General features: G+C 42.3%; 1 protein-coding gene across 9 annotated transcripts in view; it reads right to left on the bottom strand.

The window, feature by feature from the left end:
* Positions 1 to 18,381, bottom strand: part of LOC110086936 (olfactory receptor 6N2) — a 30,823-nt gene that overhangs the window by 9,969 nt on the left and 2,473 nt on the right. For 2 of the 9 annotated variants that reach the window (XM_020808207.3, XM_078378020.1), the window contains exons 2-4: positions 17,700 to 18,078; positions 15,589 to 15,693; positions 11,747 to 14,168 (exon numbers count right to left, since the gene is read on the bottom strand). In XM_020808207.3, the coding sequence (XP_020663866.3) occupies positions 13,651 to 14,168; positions 15,589 to 15,693; positions 17,700 to 17,976 (900 nt within the window). In that variant the 5' untranslated portion in view covers positions 17,977 to 18,078 and the 3' untranslated portion in view covers positions 11,747 to 13,650. Of the gene's footprint in view, positions 1 to 31; positions 170 to 770; positions 828 to 9,900; positions 14,169 to 15,588; positions 15,694 to 17,699; positions 18,079 to 18,381 lie in introns of those variants that run through there. The other 7 variants (XM_078378023.1, XM_078378016.1, XM_078378021.1 and 4 more) reach the window with 7 other exon arrangements.

Raw genomic sequence — 18,381 nt, 5'->3', positions numbered from 1 at the left:
AAAACAGATGAATCCTGCTGTTTTAACCTACCAAGGGCACAATCTGGATTGAGGACAATATACAGAGAAATCTCTCTCTCTTTGTCTCTCTCTCCTTTTCTGCCTTGACATCTCTCTTTTTCACCCAGTTGCTAGAAAATAAAAACATCCAAGAACAACATACTTAGTTCTTCAATGCAGTCCAGCCCAAAGAAAAGAAAGGGAGTACAGTGGTGTGTGTGTGTGTGTGTGTGTGTGTCTGAGAGAGAGAGAGAGAGAGAGAGAGAATACTCTTGAATATCCTATAATGAGAACAAGCTACCAGGAAGAAACCAAAATCTTCATGCTTGGCGGCCATTCCTAGAAACCAGAGTGCTAGACTACAGAGACCGTTGTCCTGATCTAACAATTACTTAATGTATTACTTTTTTGTCAAAAATAAACTGTATGTTGTACTTGGGGAAGTGGGGATAAAGATAATAAAACAAGCCCTACTGATTGACAGCAAAGTGCTTTCTAGTCCATAGTGAAGGATCAAATCATTGTATAATCATAATAGTCTTAGAACTGCTGAGCTGGAAGGGACCCTATGGGTCATTGAGTCCTGCGTCTGTCAAGGAGGCACAGCGAGGAATCGAACTCCCAACCTCTTACCTAAACCATTGAGCTATCCAGCCATTCTGCTAAAGAAGAGCATAAACATGTCAGCACTCTCTGACTCACGTTCCCTGGCAACTTTTCTTCAAAATTATTGCTCCTGTTAAACAACATTAGAAAAGGTAGTAACTCACCATTACAATGACCTTTTCTTTCTTTTACATTTATTATGGCATCACTTCATGGAACTTCTACAGAACAAAAAGCAAACAAATCAACCAAAAATGATAGGTAGCATGCTGTATTTTGGCGCAGATAATCAACAAAAAAGAAGTTAAAATGATATGTTTTCTGCTTTATTAGGGGAGAAACTGCTTCATATCTTCCATTAAGGCAATACGTTTGCAATAGTTTTCACAGGTGATAAATAAAATATACTGATCCATCTAAGTTCTTAGATAACTGAATAGTCTCATGTGATTATTTTTCCAGGTTTATCATCTCAACCATAGGGAGATAATTCACTCTGCAATTCACCAGAGAGTGCCTCCAAATTAGCAGACAATCACTCATGAGTTCCTCTGCTCCCCAAGAGCCAAATCTACAAATAAACAAAGAGAAGATTGAAGCAAATGGGAAGAGATGGGATTCGTTGTTTACTACAGACATCTGAACTTGGAAGTCATACTTTTAAAAACACACACATGAAATAAACCTAACAAGTGTGAATGGATACAGGCTTTGGTTTTCCATCCATACCCACTTGTTATTCATTTCAGGATACAAGCCCTACCTTTCTCCAATGGGAGAACCAATTTCAGTGGCAATTCTTAGTGGCTGGCATTTTAATTCCCCAGAAATGTACCGTAAGTGACTCATGACTAGGATACAGGGTAGGCCACTTTACAATTTTTGGGTGACCCGTTCACTTAGTTTACAAGCCATGCCAGCTCAGAAGGTCCTAGACAAAGTTGTTTGGATCCATTATCTAATGTCTTGTACCTGTGGGGTGATTTCCACCCTCCCATTACAAATAGCCTGAGAAGACACTGTGACAAACCCAGACCTACTGGGATCTATCACACAGTTACTAAGCTGCCACCAACCATTCCCTATAATAAGTCACACAGACCAGGGATGGATTTTTAAACAACAAAAAGAATAAAGTTTATTTTAAATACACACAGGGAAAAATAAGCAATCAGGTGAATAAAATAAAGTAACGTGGCTTATTTTCACACACACCAGCATACAGTTTGGTTCACCTAGAACCTTTAACTTAAAGCACAGACCCTGAACCCATCAGTTCTGGCTAACCCACAGACACCTGAACTTATCAGGTTGGTACTCTGACACACAGTAGTACCCTGTCAGACACCCAGACTCCCACAACAGCTTCTTCTTCCCCAGCTGCTGCTTCGTCCCAACCCAGTGTCTCACAGTCTGTCTCAGCATCTCCTCTTCACCACACAGGCATCACATATTTATACAGTACAGCCCCTCCTCCTGATGTCCCGCCTTCCACTCCCCATAGGATGGAACTTTCCCTCCAAACCCATGACAGACAGGTAACATCAGTGCTGTTATGTAACACCTCCCCTCTTTAAAAGTTGTTTTGTAGGGGGAAAGCTAAGGTGCTTTTCACCAAAAAACAACCTGTATAAAATACACAAAAACAGTTATACATACCATATTATACTTACTCATACTTACACTCCAAGTTAACCATAGCAAATATGCATTTAAACATTTTACCATATACAGTACATCAATTTACCTTTATTAATACAAACCAAATTCAAAACCAGGTACATTTTAACTTTTTGTTTTCATTATATACATATAGTCCATGTTCTTTCGCCGTCTTCAGTCTTCAGGTCTTCTTGATAAGGCGTCAGCAACACAGTTCACTGACCCTCTGACCACCTTCACTTCAAAGTCATAGTCCTGTAAGTTCAAAGCCCACCTCATAAGTTTGCTATTGTGGGTTTTCATCGTCTTTAACCATTGCAATGGTGAATGGTCAGTACACAGAACAAAATGTCTTCCCCAGATGTAAGGCTTGGCCTTCTGGATCGCGTAGACTATGGCCAAACACTCCTTCTCCACGGTTGCCAAATGTCTCTCACCTTTTTGAAGTTTCCTACTCAGGTAGGACACTGGATGTTGGTCACCATTCTCATCCTCCTGGCACAGAACTGCTCCTACCCCGCTGTTAGACGCATCGGTGTAGATGATGAACTCCCGGTCGAAGTCTGGAGCACGCAGGACAGGATAGTTGATTAACGCCTCCTTCAACCTCTGGAACGCCGCCTCACAGTCGCTGGTCCACGGGATGCGGTCATCAGCCGTCTTCTTCGTCAGATCGGTCAGCGGAGCCGCAATCTCGCTAAACCTCGGGATGAACTTTCTGTAGTAGCCCACCAACCCAAGAAATGATTTGACTTTTCTCTTGGTGGTGGGTCTAGGCCAATCTCGAACAGCTTCTATTTTGGCCTCCAGGGGTTTTATCATTCCTCCCCCTACCATGTGACCTAAGTATTTTATTTCTGGGCTACCCAGCTGACACTTGCTGGCCTTTACTGTTAGCCCTGCTGCACTTAACCTCTGCAGCACTAACTCCAGGTGTATCAGGTGATCTTCCCAGGTATTACTGAAGATCCCTATGTCATCAATGTAGGCCACTGTAAAGTCACTGAGCCCTGCCAAGGTCTGGTCCATCAGCCTTTGGAATGTGGCTGGTGCATTTCTGAGACCAAAGCTCAGGACTCGAAACTCATAGAGACCAAAAGGGCTGCAAAAGGCAGTCTTTTCTTGATCCCTGGGATCAATTCTTAATCGCCAATATCCCTTTACCAGGTCCAATGATGAGATGAACCGACAACCCCCTATGGTTTCAATCAGGTTGTCTAGCCTGGGCATTGGGTAGGCATCAGGAGTGGTTACACGGTTTAATTTCCTGTAATCGACACAAAACCTAATGCTCCCATCAGGCTTGTCCACAAGGACTATCGGAGAGGACCAAGGACTAGAAGAGGGGACGATTATGTTCTCCCTCAGCATTTCGTCCAGCTCCTTCCGCACCTTGTCCCTATAGGGTCCCGTTACTCGGTATGGGGATACTGCCTGCGGGGGTGCATCCCCTGTGTGGATCCGATGCATCACTCCCTTCACTATCCCCGGCTTGTTGGAAAACACCTGTTGATATTTGCTAAGCAGCATTTTTAGTTCTTGCTGCTGGTCTTGGGTGAGTGCAGGACTGATCTTTACCTCCTCTGGGTTGTATTTTACTTCCCCTCTACCCTCCCAGAAGGGTAATTCAGCTTCCTCACTCTCAGCTGCTTTTATAGCAAATAGAACCCTCTGTTCCCCTCTGTAGTAGGGTTTTAGGGCCTTCACATGAACCACCCTCCTTGCTTGGTTCTCCTCCTGCTCTATTAGGTAGTTCAGGTCTGACATCTTGGAAATGACCCTATATGGTCCTGCCCATTTGAGCTGCAGCTTATTCTCTCTGCAGGGCCTAAGCCAAAGCACTTCCTCCCCTGGGTCAAAGTGCCTCTCTCTAGCTTTGCGGTCATACCATGTTTTCTGTTTGACCTTCTGCGCTTGCAGGTTTTCTGCTGCCAGCTCTAGATTTCGCTTTAGGTCATTCCTTAAAGAGTCTCTATATGTCACAACGTCTTGTGGGTCACCCTGGGCGATCTGCCCCCAACCCTGCTCGATCAAATCAAGGGGCCCTTTCACCCCTAAGTGTGCAGCAAACATGTCAGAGTGACCCCTTTGTAAGATCATGGGGCGATACTTTTCAGGTACCACCAGCTGACTTCTGATCCCCTCTCCCCCTTTTGAGATATTCCTCAGGGTTTCTCTATATAAAATCCCCTTTTCCTCCAGAAATCTCACTGGGGTTTCAGGTGTTAGCTGGGCGTCAGTCACCTGTTCAAAACACTTTTGGAGAGTGGCGTCTGCCGTTTGCTCCTGTCCAAATCTGCTGTCTGTGGTTAAGGTTTCCACCACAGCTTCTGAACTCCCCTCTGCTTCCGTCTCTGGCTCATCATTACCCCCCTGAACTGTCCCTGTGGTGGCTTGTGAGCGTGTAATCACTAGCACCCGTTTCACATGTTCAGCCAGGTCATTTCCCACGAGCACGGCTGCTGGCAGAGTCGATGAAATCGCTAGCCGCCAAGCTCCCCTCCAGCCTTGAAAGTTGACAGGTACCTCTGCTACTGGCAGAGAGAGATTACCTGCCCCTCAATCCCTGCCACCTTTATGCTCTCATTTGGGATTATAAACTCCCGAGGAATGATATCGGGATGGCACAGGGTTACCTGGGAACAAGTGTCCCGCAGCCCCCTATACTGACGGTCAAGTATTCCTACGTCCACCCCGGCTGTCTCAAACAACTGAGAATCTGTTTTTATCAGCAAGCAGCGCTTTACCTCCACAAGAGGACCATTTTCCTCAGCCTGCTCAGCATAGGTAGCTGTTCCAGACTGAGTGGCCATGGCAACAGGCTCCCTCTGTGACACTGAGCCTTGCTCTTGCTGGACACAGAACACAGCTTTTGGCTTGGTCCCACTAGAATTCTGAGGCACCATTCCTTTTAGCTGCTTCAATTTCTCACACTCTGAGATCAGATGACCCTTTCCCTGACAGAAATAGCATTTTCTGGTGTATTTTGATTCTCTCTCCTCTTGTTTGGGTTTTCCCTCCAAATTCTGAGGGCTTGGTTTCATGCCTGAGGGCTTCCCTTCACCATGGGCCCCTCCCCCTTGCTGGCTTTTCCCTGGTCCCTGAGAGTACTTGCTGTAGGTTTCTTTGGGTTTACCTACAGATTTCCCCTCACCCAAGGGCTTTCTTATTTGGGAGATAAAATCCGCGATTTCTGCGGCTGCTGCCACAGATTTCGGTTTCCTTTCCCTCACCTGGAATTTCAATTCCCCATGCAGAACTGAATAGAACTGTTCCAGGGCTATCAAGTCTTTAAGCTGTTCATAGGTCTCTGTTCCCTCCTGCGACAGCCATTTCTCAAGCAGCCTCACCAATTGGGCCCCCACTTGGGTAAAAGTCTGTTCTGGCTTCTTGGTGAGGGACCTGAACCTTTGTCTCAGCTGCTCTGCATTTATCCCATGTCTTTCTTCTCTTTCCCTTTCCTCCATTTCAAATTGCCTCATCCTCAGTTCATGCTGTTGGGCTATGAGCAATTTTCTAAGTTCTGGGTTCTGCTCTCCTGTGCTGTCACCTTGCACTGAGCCAAATTCATCTTCAGAACCTTGGTCAATCTGGGGGTCTTTCACTTCACTCATATCGGCCATCTGGCTTCGAGTCAAGGGCATAATCCCCCCTCAGAACAGGCTGCTTTAAAAATCAAGCCTCAAAATAAAATGACCACTTTTTTCCTTCTTGCCTCAGAACCAGCTCTCCCTAGAGATTGCTGCTGTTCTTCAGCACTACTTGCAACAGTATCGAGTCAGAGCCTACCCCCCTCTGCTGGGCCTCTCAGCTGGCAAGCTAGCTCACTGTTGCTACGCAGTTTTGCCTCAGCTTTTTCCCGCCAAAACTAGGCTGCCTCAGAGCACCTTAATCTAAGTCTCCCCAGTTGGCACGTTCTTCTACTAGTGCACCTCCCCGTGAGGTACACCTAGAAGATTACCTACGCGCCTCAGACTGTCCCTGACTAGACCCCCCTTGCTCTGGGCACACTTGCCAAGGCTTTGCTGGACCACTGGACAACTGGACCAGTCGTATCCCACACGCTGGACACCAATCAATGTGACAAACCCAGACCTACTGGGATCTATCACACAGTTACTAAGCTGCCACCAACCATTCCCTATAATAAGTCACACAGACCAGGGATGGATTTTTAAACAACAAAAAGAATAAAGTTTATTTTAAATACACACAGGGAAAAATAAGCAATCAGGTGAATAAAATAAAGTAACGTGGCTTATTTTCACACACACCAGCATACAGTTTGGTTCACCTAGAACCTTTAACTTAAAGCACAGACCCTGAACCCATCAGTTCTGGCTAACCCACAGACACCTGAACTTATCAGGTTGGTACTCTGACACACAGTAGTACCCTGTCAGACACCCAGACTCCCACAACAGCTTCTTCTTCCCCAGCTGCTGCTTCGTCCCAACCCAGTGTCTCACAGTCTGTCTCAGCATCTCCTCTTCACCACACAGGCATCACATATTTATACAGTACAGCCCCTCCTCCTGATGTCCCGCCTTCCACTCCCCATAGGATGGAACTTTCCCTCCAAACCCATGACAGACAGGTAACATCAGTGCTGTTATGTAACAGACACAACACCCAGTGACATTTTGAAAAATCAAAATGGCAGGAACCAGGAGTGGCTGCTGAAACCAGCTGTGCTGTCACCCACAGGTAATCTATGGAATTTACCATTTGTTGTCTTAAGAGGAAAAAAACCATAAAGCTTTGGCTGTTTTTCCAATTATCTTTTTATTGTACATAGAAGTAGAGCATGGTAGAAATTTGCAAAAGCAGTCAGCACAGATGCTATTTGCCTATCAGATCATTAAAATATGTGCTTAAAATATAGTGTACTAACATATTTGTTAGACCTAGTATTAAATACAGCTGAATTTTATAGGTTATTATTCATTGGCAGTTAATGTTCAAGCCCCCCCCCACACACACACACACAGAGTATGGAACATGACAGGCACAGTTAGGGATCTCACAAATACCTGGCCTCAGTGATGGATAGGACAAAAGTCAATAAGTTCAAACTGAATCTGGACAAAATGGAGATCTTCCTGTTGCCAGTTGGGTGGGAATTTCCCTAAGTTGGATGGGGTTACTTTCCCTCTTAGGAATCAAGTTCACAGCTTTGGAGTTCTCCTGGACCCAGCTCTCTCAATGGAAGAGTAGATACTGGCTGTGGCTAGGTTTGCCTTTTTCCAGCTTTGGTAGGTTACCCAATTGTGCCCTTATCAGACAGGGGGTCCCTGACAACATTGGTTCATGCAATGGTAGTCTCAAAGCTTGGTTGCTCTACATGGAGCTGCCATTGAATCAGATATGGAAACTGGATTCAGAATTTGGTTTGGGATCTCGATATCTGCCAGAGCATCTTTCACAAAGAATTGCTGCTTATTCCACCCAGTCGTCCAAGGTCTTGTTGTTACAGCTTGCCATGCCAAGACGGGTGAGGAGGGTTTCCTCTAGGAATCAGGCCTTCTTGGTGGTGACCCTGTCACTCTGGAACGGTCTCTCATTGGAGATTTGGGAGGACCCCTATCTCCAGAAGCTAGTAAAAACCAAATTCTTTTTAAAAGCTTTTAAGGACATCCTTCCCCTGAGGTAGTAGTTTGACCCATGGCTTAATTTTTTTATCTTAGTGGTTAATTGGCATAATTTAGTCATTGGTTTCAGTTATTTGTTTGGTTTCTTTTTCCCTTCTCCTTTGTTTCTGGAGAATTGGGGTGAGAAGCTGATTTCTGTTTGTGAGACCACCCAGATTAGTGGATTTTCACTAAGTGGAGTGGTATGAAAATGAAATTAATTAATTAATTAATTAATTAATTAATTAAGTAAGTAATTAAGTAATTAAGTAATTAATTAATTAATTAAATAAATAAATAGCTGAGAATCCCATGATTATGTTTGAAATTGGGTTGCACTGTTTTGGTTGCAAATAGAATTTACATAGATTGACCCTTTACACTTTTCCTTTGCCATATGCAAAATCTTTCTCAGGACTTGAAAATTCCTCATCCAGCTTATTGCTGGATTCCTCTGCTCCTTTCAGTAAAGAATGGCTAAAATCCTGTTGTGTAACTTACACTTATGAAGCACTGTACCGTTACCAGCAAGAAACAATTTTCAGCAATTAAAAACTTCCTACTTCAGTTTTCCAACTCTCATTTAATCCGTTTCATTGTCTGGAAGCCTTAGGAGTCATGAGATGGAAGGAGGAGTCTTTACTGAAAATAATCCCAACGAGTAACATTATCCAGCAGTGGCAATTTTCAGTAATTAAAATCTTCCCCCTTCTGTCCCATAGCTCCTGAGGATTCTGCAGGATGAAAGAGTTTACATGGAAGTTGGAAAATTGTAGAACAGCAAGAGAATGTTTTTAACCACCCAAAATCACTCCCTGTCAGTGATGTCATCACATTTCAGCAAGCATTAAGTTATGCAACAGGGTTTCAGCCAATATCAGGTTGGACAGGATTCCATATACTTCACAGTATAGAGCTCCTTATGTTTTTGCAGAAGTAAGGGACAGTGACACCATCATTCCTGCTCAAAGGAAATGGATAGCTTCATCATCACTCAGATGAGGTGGTGTCTGCTATTATTAGAGTTTGTCTCAAAATGTGTGTTGGAACCAGTACTTTGAAATGGGAGTGTGCTCCAGTTGAAGAAAGTGACTCTAATTTCATGGGTACAGTAAATCTATTCTGGTTTTGAGTCTGAACCATACAGGAGCTATCCAAATTTCTGGACCATCTCACTAAAATACTGTATATTCAAGTGCCTCTTCAAAACCAGAGTAATTAGCCTTTGTTGCTATAATCTAAAAAAGGGGAAGACTTTGCAGTGGTTTTAACATATTATGAGGCAGATATTTCAATACACATGTTGTCCACACTGGAGCAGATGTTGTTGTTCTTGCTGTGATGTGCTATCTGGTTGCTTCCAGTATGTGCTAAATCCATGAATTAGTGTTCTCCTAGCTGGGGCTGATAGCAGACATGTATTCCTGAAAGAGATTCCCCCTGTCAGGATTTTATATGCAAGGAACAATGCTTGATTGGGTATCTCTCTACTCTGTTACTATGTTATGTCTATTGTATTATTTCAAAAAACCCTTCAATTATTATATATATTTACATTCTTCCAGCTTTCCCACAGAGCATACAACCAAGTCAATTGATTGATTGATTGATTGACTGTGACTGACTGACTGACTGATTGTGTTCCTATTCCATCTTTCTCCCATGAAGTGACTTAAGGAAGAATTGCTGAAAAACTAATAATCAGCTAGAATTTTATTGGTATTCATGTAATAGTGGCACCACAGCTAATTGCAGTTAATTGATGGGGCATATCTTGGTTGCACCCACAGGCATGTGACCAGACATTCAACTGAGAAATACCCTAGCATCTTATACACTAGCTGCCATTAGTTGTGGCAAATTGCACGAATCTTATGCAAACAACAGGATTATGTGGAGACTACCCAATGCATTTTGACCCATGCTGTTTCTTGAGAACGAGTCTTTTTGTGTCTCACTCTGGCAAACCAGCCAAAAGAATTCATTCAAGGATATACAGTACCTCAAATAGTGTAGCTTCAAAAACTGGCTTGCAGCCTCCCTTTGCTTTTGTGTTGTGTTGTGTGTGCCTATGTTTGTCAGAAGGGCTCTTTGGCATTTGCTTTCACTTTCCTCCTGCTTTTCAGATTTCTGCACACATCCTCATCTCTTGTTTAGTCTGAAGGCTTTAAATGGATTGCCACAAAATTCTCTTACTCTCAAATTAATTTTTTCTTCTTCTGTTTTGTATGTTACTTGTTCGACCAATTTTAGTATCCCTGTTCCCCAACACAACTTTGTTTTATAGTTCATGTTTTTTAGTCACCATATGCCTTCTACAATAAGATAAAATATAGTCTTTATTTAAAGTGGCATTCCTTAACATGGGGACTACAGGTCCTATCATGCTCAGCCAGCATGTCCGTTACATAAGGATGCTGGACGTCATGATGGGCCATGGAGGGAAGCTGCAGTAACACTTGAAGGGTACAAGGCTGTGGAAGACTGTTAAAAACAAACAAGAACATTTAGTTCAGAGAGTATTATTTCCATTCAATCTATTCCTGTTTCACAGTAGTTTGTTTGGTAATAAGAAAAATAGCCTGGGACTCATCAAAAATTAAGTAATTGCAGTAGACCCAAGTCCCACAAGGTTCCAAAGCACAACTGGGAGACACATGAGCAAAGACCGCACATTCCCCTTCAGTGTTGAAGAAACCTTGGTGGATTCATCTCCATCCTGGGATACACCTGATTAAATGAACAGATCCTTTCTAATCAGCTTCAGCAAGTCAAGCAATAAACTTCCACAGCCCATGGTAAAAAAAAGAAAAGTGAAATGGTTTTTAAAAACCAAATATTAATTAATTAATTAAATTTATATACCGCCCCTCTAGACCAGGTCTACTCGGGGCGGCTTACAGCATAAAATAAGACAATATAAAATATAGATAATCGTAAAAATACAATTGGTATATTAGTTAATACAATTAATTTAGGAAAGAATTGCCAATAGGATAAGATGGGGAAAAGAAAAATAAAAGACTTAGCTGACTGGAGGGAAGGCCTGCTTAAATAACCAAGTTTTTAACTGTCTTTTAAAAACACCCAGCGAGGGTGCCAGCCGAATTTCTGTAGGAAGGGCGTTCCATAGCTGAGGGGCCACCGCCGAGAAGGCCCGGTTTCTAGTTTTTTCCTTCCCAGCCTCTCTCGGCGTCAGACCCCTCAGCCGCCCCTGCTGGCGGTGACGGGTGATTCGGGTAAATCTGGGTGGAAGAAGACGATCTGCCAAATATTGAGGTACCAAACCGTTTAGGGCTTTATAAGTGATCATATTTAAAATACACAAGCCATTTAAATATGATATACAGAGGTCCTAAGAATGGTTATTATTTATGTGAAAACCATCATTATACACAATGAAGAAAACACACAAGCACATGAATTTGAGGGAATCCCACAACACTCTTTTTTTTCTTCCTTCTTTCCTCTGGTCCCAACTCCGCAAATCTAACATGGAACTGACCGGGGCATAAATATGGGAAATAATAACTATGACCCAGCTATAAGGTGGTAGTGTGATCTAGTGCTAATCTCATATACTACTATAGTAGTAGTATGGTAAGTACTTTATTGAAGAAGTCTTCAGACCATTTCAAATAAACACAAGATGATAACAAAAACAAGAGCTAATATTCAGCTCACAAAGGGTTAAAATTATAAGATACTAAGTTATATAGACAATTTAGTTAGAAAATTTGTCATAATAAAATAAAACTTCTGTTATCTCAGTAAATGTATGTGATCGGGTTCACTTTGTAAAACTAGCAGTTCCCCTTTTTCTACACGAGTGACGACAGGAGGCAATATCTTTTTAACAAAACCTTTAGTACTGGGAGGAGGGGAGGGATGTATTACAACTTCTGTTGGTCCAACAGGACTATTAAACATTGGTAAACCATTCTGCATGGTGTCAGAGTCATTTGTCATAACAGCTTCTCTTAATGCGGCACCATCCCAAATCTCTCCCAGTTGGTTGGTTTCCTCAAAGGGGTGCTTCGAACTGCGCATATGGTCCCACAGCATGGGTGTCTTGCCCAGTCCCCTTCGCGTTGGGTCCTGCCAGTGGGAATAGGCTCCGGACGCACCACCTTCCTCCAGGGACCCTTCCCCCTCAGGTAAATGTACACTGTCCATTCTACTGGATCCAACTCTCCTAATTACACTTCTATCCCTGTTGGGGCCGGTCTCAGTATAGACTTTCCACCCTTCTCAAACCCTTTCTCTTCCTTCTCGGGTACATGAAAGACATATGGTTTTTCTCAGTCTTTTCTCCTTCTCTCCCTCTCTTCTTCGCCTCTTCCTCCTCTATTGCCGCTAAACTCACCAATGAACCCCAACTCCTTCCTATTCCTGCCTTTTCCTCCCACTCTCTGGTTACTAGAAAACCTTCCACCCTTGATTGCTCTGTTCCCACCCTTTTCTTCTCCTCTCCTGCAGTAGTCTGATCCTCTCCCAAAGTCATACTTTGAATCCCACCCTGTAGAGCTCTCAGCTCTTTGTTGATATCCTTCCGCCTGAGGTGATGGAGGAGATGACTCAATCTCAGGTTTAATCTGTTTAATTGATTCTTCTTCACAGTGTATAACATTTTAAAATAATTCAGAGGACAATCAGGGGGAGAGGAAAGAATATGTGACCAGTCCTGAACACCACGCTCCAATTGTGTACAACATCACCAAAGCACGATTTACAGACATGCCCCCTTTCTTTACAAGAATATCTCACAACTAACCATCAAATCATTCTAACTTGAAAAATTAGAAGTCATCTGGGGCAAAGAAGGGGGGAAAGCCACTTTGGAACAAAAAGGGCTGGACTAATTTGAAACAGCCTTTGCATCATGTGGTCAGGAAAAAAACCCTTCAAATTCACCTGTTTTGTAAGCAGAGCAAATCCTGCGGTACAGTAGGACACACATATCCACTAGGTATTGGTTTCATGAAAGCTCCCGCTGTGGATGCTGGAAACAATTTATAATAGTGAACACTATATACAGTGGGGTCTCTACTTAAGAACGTCTCTACTTAAGAACAATCCAACTTAAGAACAGCTCCATTTGCTAAATTTTGCTTCTACTTGAGAACAGAAATCCAAGATAAGAACAGGAAAAAAAAACTTTCCTGCTCTTTTTTTAACCTTAGGTCATCTTAGGTTAAAAAAAAATTCTCCCCCTAGTGGTAGAGTACGTATTAACCAGCTTTGCATTAGTTCCTATGGGAACTAATGCTTCAATGTACGAACGCACCTCTACATAACAAAAAACAACAACAGCCAGAACGGATTAATTGGTTTTCAGTCCATTCCTATGGGAAATTTTGCTTCAACTTAAGAACGTTTCAACTTAAGAACACCATTCCAAAACGGATTAAGTTCTTAAGTAGAGGTTCCACTGTATATAAAACACATGATAAAAGGGAAAAAAAGGAAAAATATATTTTCACATGTGTTACCAGAACTATCTAGGGTGCTAAGGACCATGCAATGTATTCTCCACTAACAAGTATTCCTAGAATAGTTTCTGGCTCCTTCTGGTGGCCTGTTATGGTAATACATGTGAAAAATAGCCTTTTCTGGATCTTTTTAATACAGTATTTTTAATACTGTATTTTCAGACCATGGATAAGTGAAACTGTGGATATAGATCTCACCGATACAGGGGTCCTACTGTATTTAGCCATGTAGTCCCAGTCCAAGTTATTTTGAGCCCCTATTAATCAAGTGGGCAAATTTTCAGAGGAATCTCTGTGTCCCAGACCTGGAAAAAGGGAACGATAACCTCAGAGAATGGATAGTTGAAGGTAAAGAGATGCTCCATGGAGTCAGCATCATAAAAGGAAAGGATGAAAAAATCATACTCAAGGTGTACTTTGATCCGTCGTGGTGATTTCCACAGGATTAGATCAGTCGAAGGTGTGGTAGAGGCCCTGTATTTTCCATCATTCAGCTCCAACACCCAGTACCCTTTTGTAGCAGTGATGTACTGGTACCCTTTTCTATCTATTGATTTCCGGACTGCACCAATGGCCCAGCCTTTGGCTTTGCCAACCTCCACCACCCATTCTACAGTTCCCGTGCCAATGCCTTCTGCTCCCAGGACACATGGCAAAACGTTGAAGCGCTCAGGGTTGTCAGGCAGAGGCTGGGCTCGGCTACCCAGGTATACAATTTTTCGGTCTTCAGAAAGGATGAGGGTGGGGAAGGCTGTCTGGGGATCCAGCGTCACCTCCACTAAAGACAGAAATAACAGATGATTGTGACAATTATCAAGAGCATCCCCACACTGGAATTGATCCAGAGTTAATCCATACTTCAACTCGACCCATTGAAGCCTATGGCATAATTACGCCTCATGTACTTCCACGGGTCTTCTCTACATAGGACTAAGTCTGGCTCCAACCCACCATTTGCTGAAAAAAACCCACAAAGGTTATCTGCACAGATTTGGTGGAAACAGAGCAGGTTCTGGTGGGTTAATGTTACCTATGTGATCTTGAAAACACATACAGTGGTGCCTTGCAAGACGGGCGCTCTGTTTAACGACGAATCCGCATTACAACGAGTTTTTTGCGATCACAAAACGATGTTTTGAATGGGGGAATTTCGCTGCGTGATGAGCGGTTCCCTGTTTTGGGAACTGATTTTCGCTTCCCCACGATCAAAACAGCCAATCGCTGGGTTTTCAAAATGGCCACCAGGTGCTCAAAATGGCTCCCTGCTGTGTTCAGCAGCCATTTTTCGCTGCATAGGCACCTGAAAATGGCTGCCCCTATGGAGGATCTTCGCTGGACGGTATGTTAAACATTAATTCTAAATTTAATGTATAGGTAAAGGTTCTCACTGATATTTAGTCTAGTCGTGTCCGACTCTAGGGCACGGTGCTCATCCCTGTTTCCAAGCCATAGAGCCAGTGTTTGTCTGAAGAGTTTCTGTGGTCACGTGACCAGTGCGACACGAAATGCCATTACCTTCCCACCGAGGTGGTACCTATTTATCTACTCAAATTTTTACATGCTTTCAAACTGCTGGTTGGCAGGAGGTGGGACAAGCGACGGGAGCTCACTCCGTCACGTGGATTTGATCTTACGACTGCTGGTCTTCTGAGCTTACAGCCCAGAGCCTTCTGCGGTTTAACCCACAGTGCCACCACGTCCCATGTATAGCTGTCCCCTTAACGAAACAAAGGACCAGAATCTTGTTGTTGTTACCATAAAGTTTCTATAACTTTCTGTGACTAATTGAGAAGGTGCACATCTCAACGCATGACCAGCCACACAACTGAGATAGGCCCCTGTGCCTTGTTAATTAATTAAAATTAGCCACTGTGTATAGACCAATATTAATGCACCACATCAGTTATATAAAAAAGAAAAATCCTTTCTTTGTCTTAACTTAAAGTAGACCTGGCCGTGTTTATGTTTACCTATCTCTGTGCTGCAGTAGCGCTGCTGCTGGTGGCTATTTGAAGCTGCTAGGAGGAGAAGGAACCTTTTGGCTATAGCTGTTGTTCAACACAGGGGGTTGGAAATCTTTCCAAATCTGTAGGGAATCACTTGAAGATTTCCCTGTAGATTTGGATCTACCTTCTGCTAATTCTGCTGGAGTATAATTCTATCTGGAAGTGCCTTAAACTCATTTGCCATCAACTAACCTTTCTTTTGTGTCCCAAATAATTTGTCATGGAGGTTTGAGAGTATTTTCTCTTCCCGTTGTCTTTCTTCTTCCTCAGTCAAGGGTCTTGCAGGCTGACGAAAATCTGTTTTAAAAACAATCCAACACACGATTGCTCTCCTTCTTTAGAAGATAAAAGGCATAACACGTAACCCTTCATTAAAAGCAATGCTCCCTTAAAAAGAAAAAAATGTTCATTCTATATTTGGCAGATTATTTTGCTTTTGTGTTACAGCTGGTTTCTGAGAGAGCTCTTTTACATGTTTGATACCTTAGGCAGGTAGCTTTGAAAGATTTCCGTGCACAGGGGAACAACTGGTGTAAGAAGAGGATATGGATTGGTTTTAACATGACAAACAACTTTTGCTTTCATTGTTGTTTCTGTAGTCTACACACAAGCAATTACAATTAGCCACTCTTGTGATGAGAACTAGGAGAGTCCAGACTGAGCTTGGAAACACTGTTTTTTTGTTGTTAATTGTTTGGTTGTTTGTTTTACTACAACTCCCAGATTCCCTCAGCAGACTTTGGTAGAGTATAGTCATTAAGAGTGGATGATAATAACTTCAGCCAGAATAATATATGCATGGAAATGGAAGAAAACCAAAATAGAGTCGTGCCCCGCTTTACGATTACTTCGCATTACAATGAATCTGCTTCACAACAATGTTCTAAATAGGGTGGTCTAAATAGGGTTTTTTCGCTTTGCGATGATCGGTTCCCTGCTTTGGGAACCGATTCTTCGCAAAACAATGTTTTTTAACAGCTGATCGGCGGTTTCAAAATGGCCACCGGGTTATTAAAATGGCTCCCCGCTGTGTTTAGGGACTGATTCCTCTCTATACAGGCAGCGAAAATGGCCGCCGTATGGAGGATCTTCGCTGGATGGTGAGTTTTTAGCCCATTGGAACACATTGAACAGTTTTCAATGTGTTTCAATGGGCTTTTTATTTTCGCTTTACAACGTTTTCGCTTAACAGTGATTTTCCTGGAACGGATTATCGCCGTTAAGCGAGGCACCACTGTACCAAATCATGAAAAATTTGTGGAAACGATTATGGAATTGGTGGAGATGAACATATTAACAGAAGCTTTGAAAGACAATTCAATCCAAGAAGCAACTGAAAAATAGGACCCGATATATAATTGGATCCATTCTATAAGCTGAAAGCCAAATGTGATAATTTTAGTACTGTACAAAAGAGTCAAATAACTGTAGTTGGAATTATATAGACAACTAACAGACACAAACATTTTTAATGTAATGATATGTTTAAGTATGAATAATATGTGACAATGTATGGCATGATATATTCCCTCTTATCCTGATCTATTTCCCCTTAACCTTGAAATAAAATAAAATAAAATAAAATAAAATAAAATAAAATAAAATAAAATAAAATAATAATAATAATAATAATAATAATAATAATAATAATAAAATAAATAAATAAATAAATAAATAAATAAATAAATAAATAAATAAATAAATAAATAAATAAATAAATAAATAAATAAATAAATAAAGAGGGGATGACTTTGGTAGGGTACATGCATGTAAGAATGTAAATGAAGGGAGTTTCATAAATAAGCCTTATATAGTGAAAAACCGCCATATGTTGTCCTTGTAAAGAACCATAGGTGAGAGGTAGAAAGCTGTCTGGAACCTCCCACTTGTCCAAAGTGAGACATGCATACCTGAACAGCATGAATGGAAGGTCATCACACAGACCAGGGGTTCTCAACCCAGTTGAGTTTGGGAACCACTGACATAAGCTGAATTGTGGTGGTGGGGCTACCATTAGAAAGCCAATAGGCATTTTCCATCATGTTTGATGTACAATGGGCATTGCATATCAAAGCTAGACAAAGTGCAGTCCTTGTTGGACTGCATTCCCCAACAGTGGCTATGTTGGCTACAGCTGATAGAAGGTATAGACCAAAAACATCTGGAGGCTCATGCTTTGCGCAATCTGGATCATAGACTAGAGTCAGAATCTGCAGCAAACTAGGCTTCATTCCTCCAGAAGGAGGACCCTCCCCAAAGCCTTCATGGTGCTGTTGTGTATCAGAGTGTCTTGATTTACTTACAAATGGGCATCTCTCTTCGGACGCTTTCTGACAGATCTTTCCTGTTTATTTTGTCAAAGATGTTGACCGTCATCTGCAAGGCCTTCCGCTCTTCATACGCGTTCACCATGAGCCGTGCTATATCTATGGCATCGGCCTTCTCAGTTTTGCGGCGCTGAATGCGTTTGTAGCCATCCTCCAGCGGGTATTCTTCCAGGTGCATCTTAAATTTACTGAATTCTTTCACTAGCAGATCTTCAAGATAATCTGCCAGTTTGCATTTGACACTGTCAGACATTTCAGGGGCCCTATTCCAAGAAACAGCTGGAAGAGAAAATGAGCCACTCTGAATTTCCAGGAGAACAGGAACTGTTTTTTGTTCTGAAACGAACGCCAGTTTCTATAAAGTGGGTGGGAGCCAAATGGAAAAATTCCAATTAGGTATCTTTGCCAGTTGTGTAAAAGGGAGCATATCAACAGATTGTAGCTTGTCAGAGAAGAAAGAACGCAGTGCTACATCAAGAGTTTGGAAAAAATTACATTTCTGAATTATACGTCTTAGAATATTCCAGCCAGCATGGCCACTGGCCAGAATATTTTGGGAATTTTAACCCTTCCCTCCAAAACTCACAAACACATGTTTTTGGTTGTTGTTGTTAAACAACCACCACAAAAAAAATATTCCCATTTCTGACTTCAAGTG

This window comes from Pogona vitticeps, chromosome 6 (genome assembly GCF_051106095.1).
Source record: "Pogona vitticeps strain Pit_001003342236 chromosome 6, PviZW2.1, whole genome shotgun sequence".
NCBI classification, from domain to species: Eukaryota; Metazoa; Chordata; class Lepidosauria; order Squamata; family Agamidae; genus Pogona; species Pogona vitticeps.
This window is presented reverse-complemented; position numbering and strand designations above follow the sequence as displayed.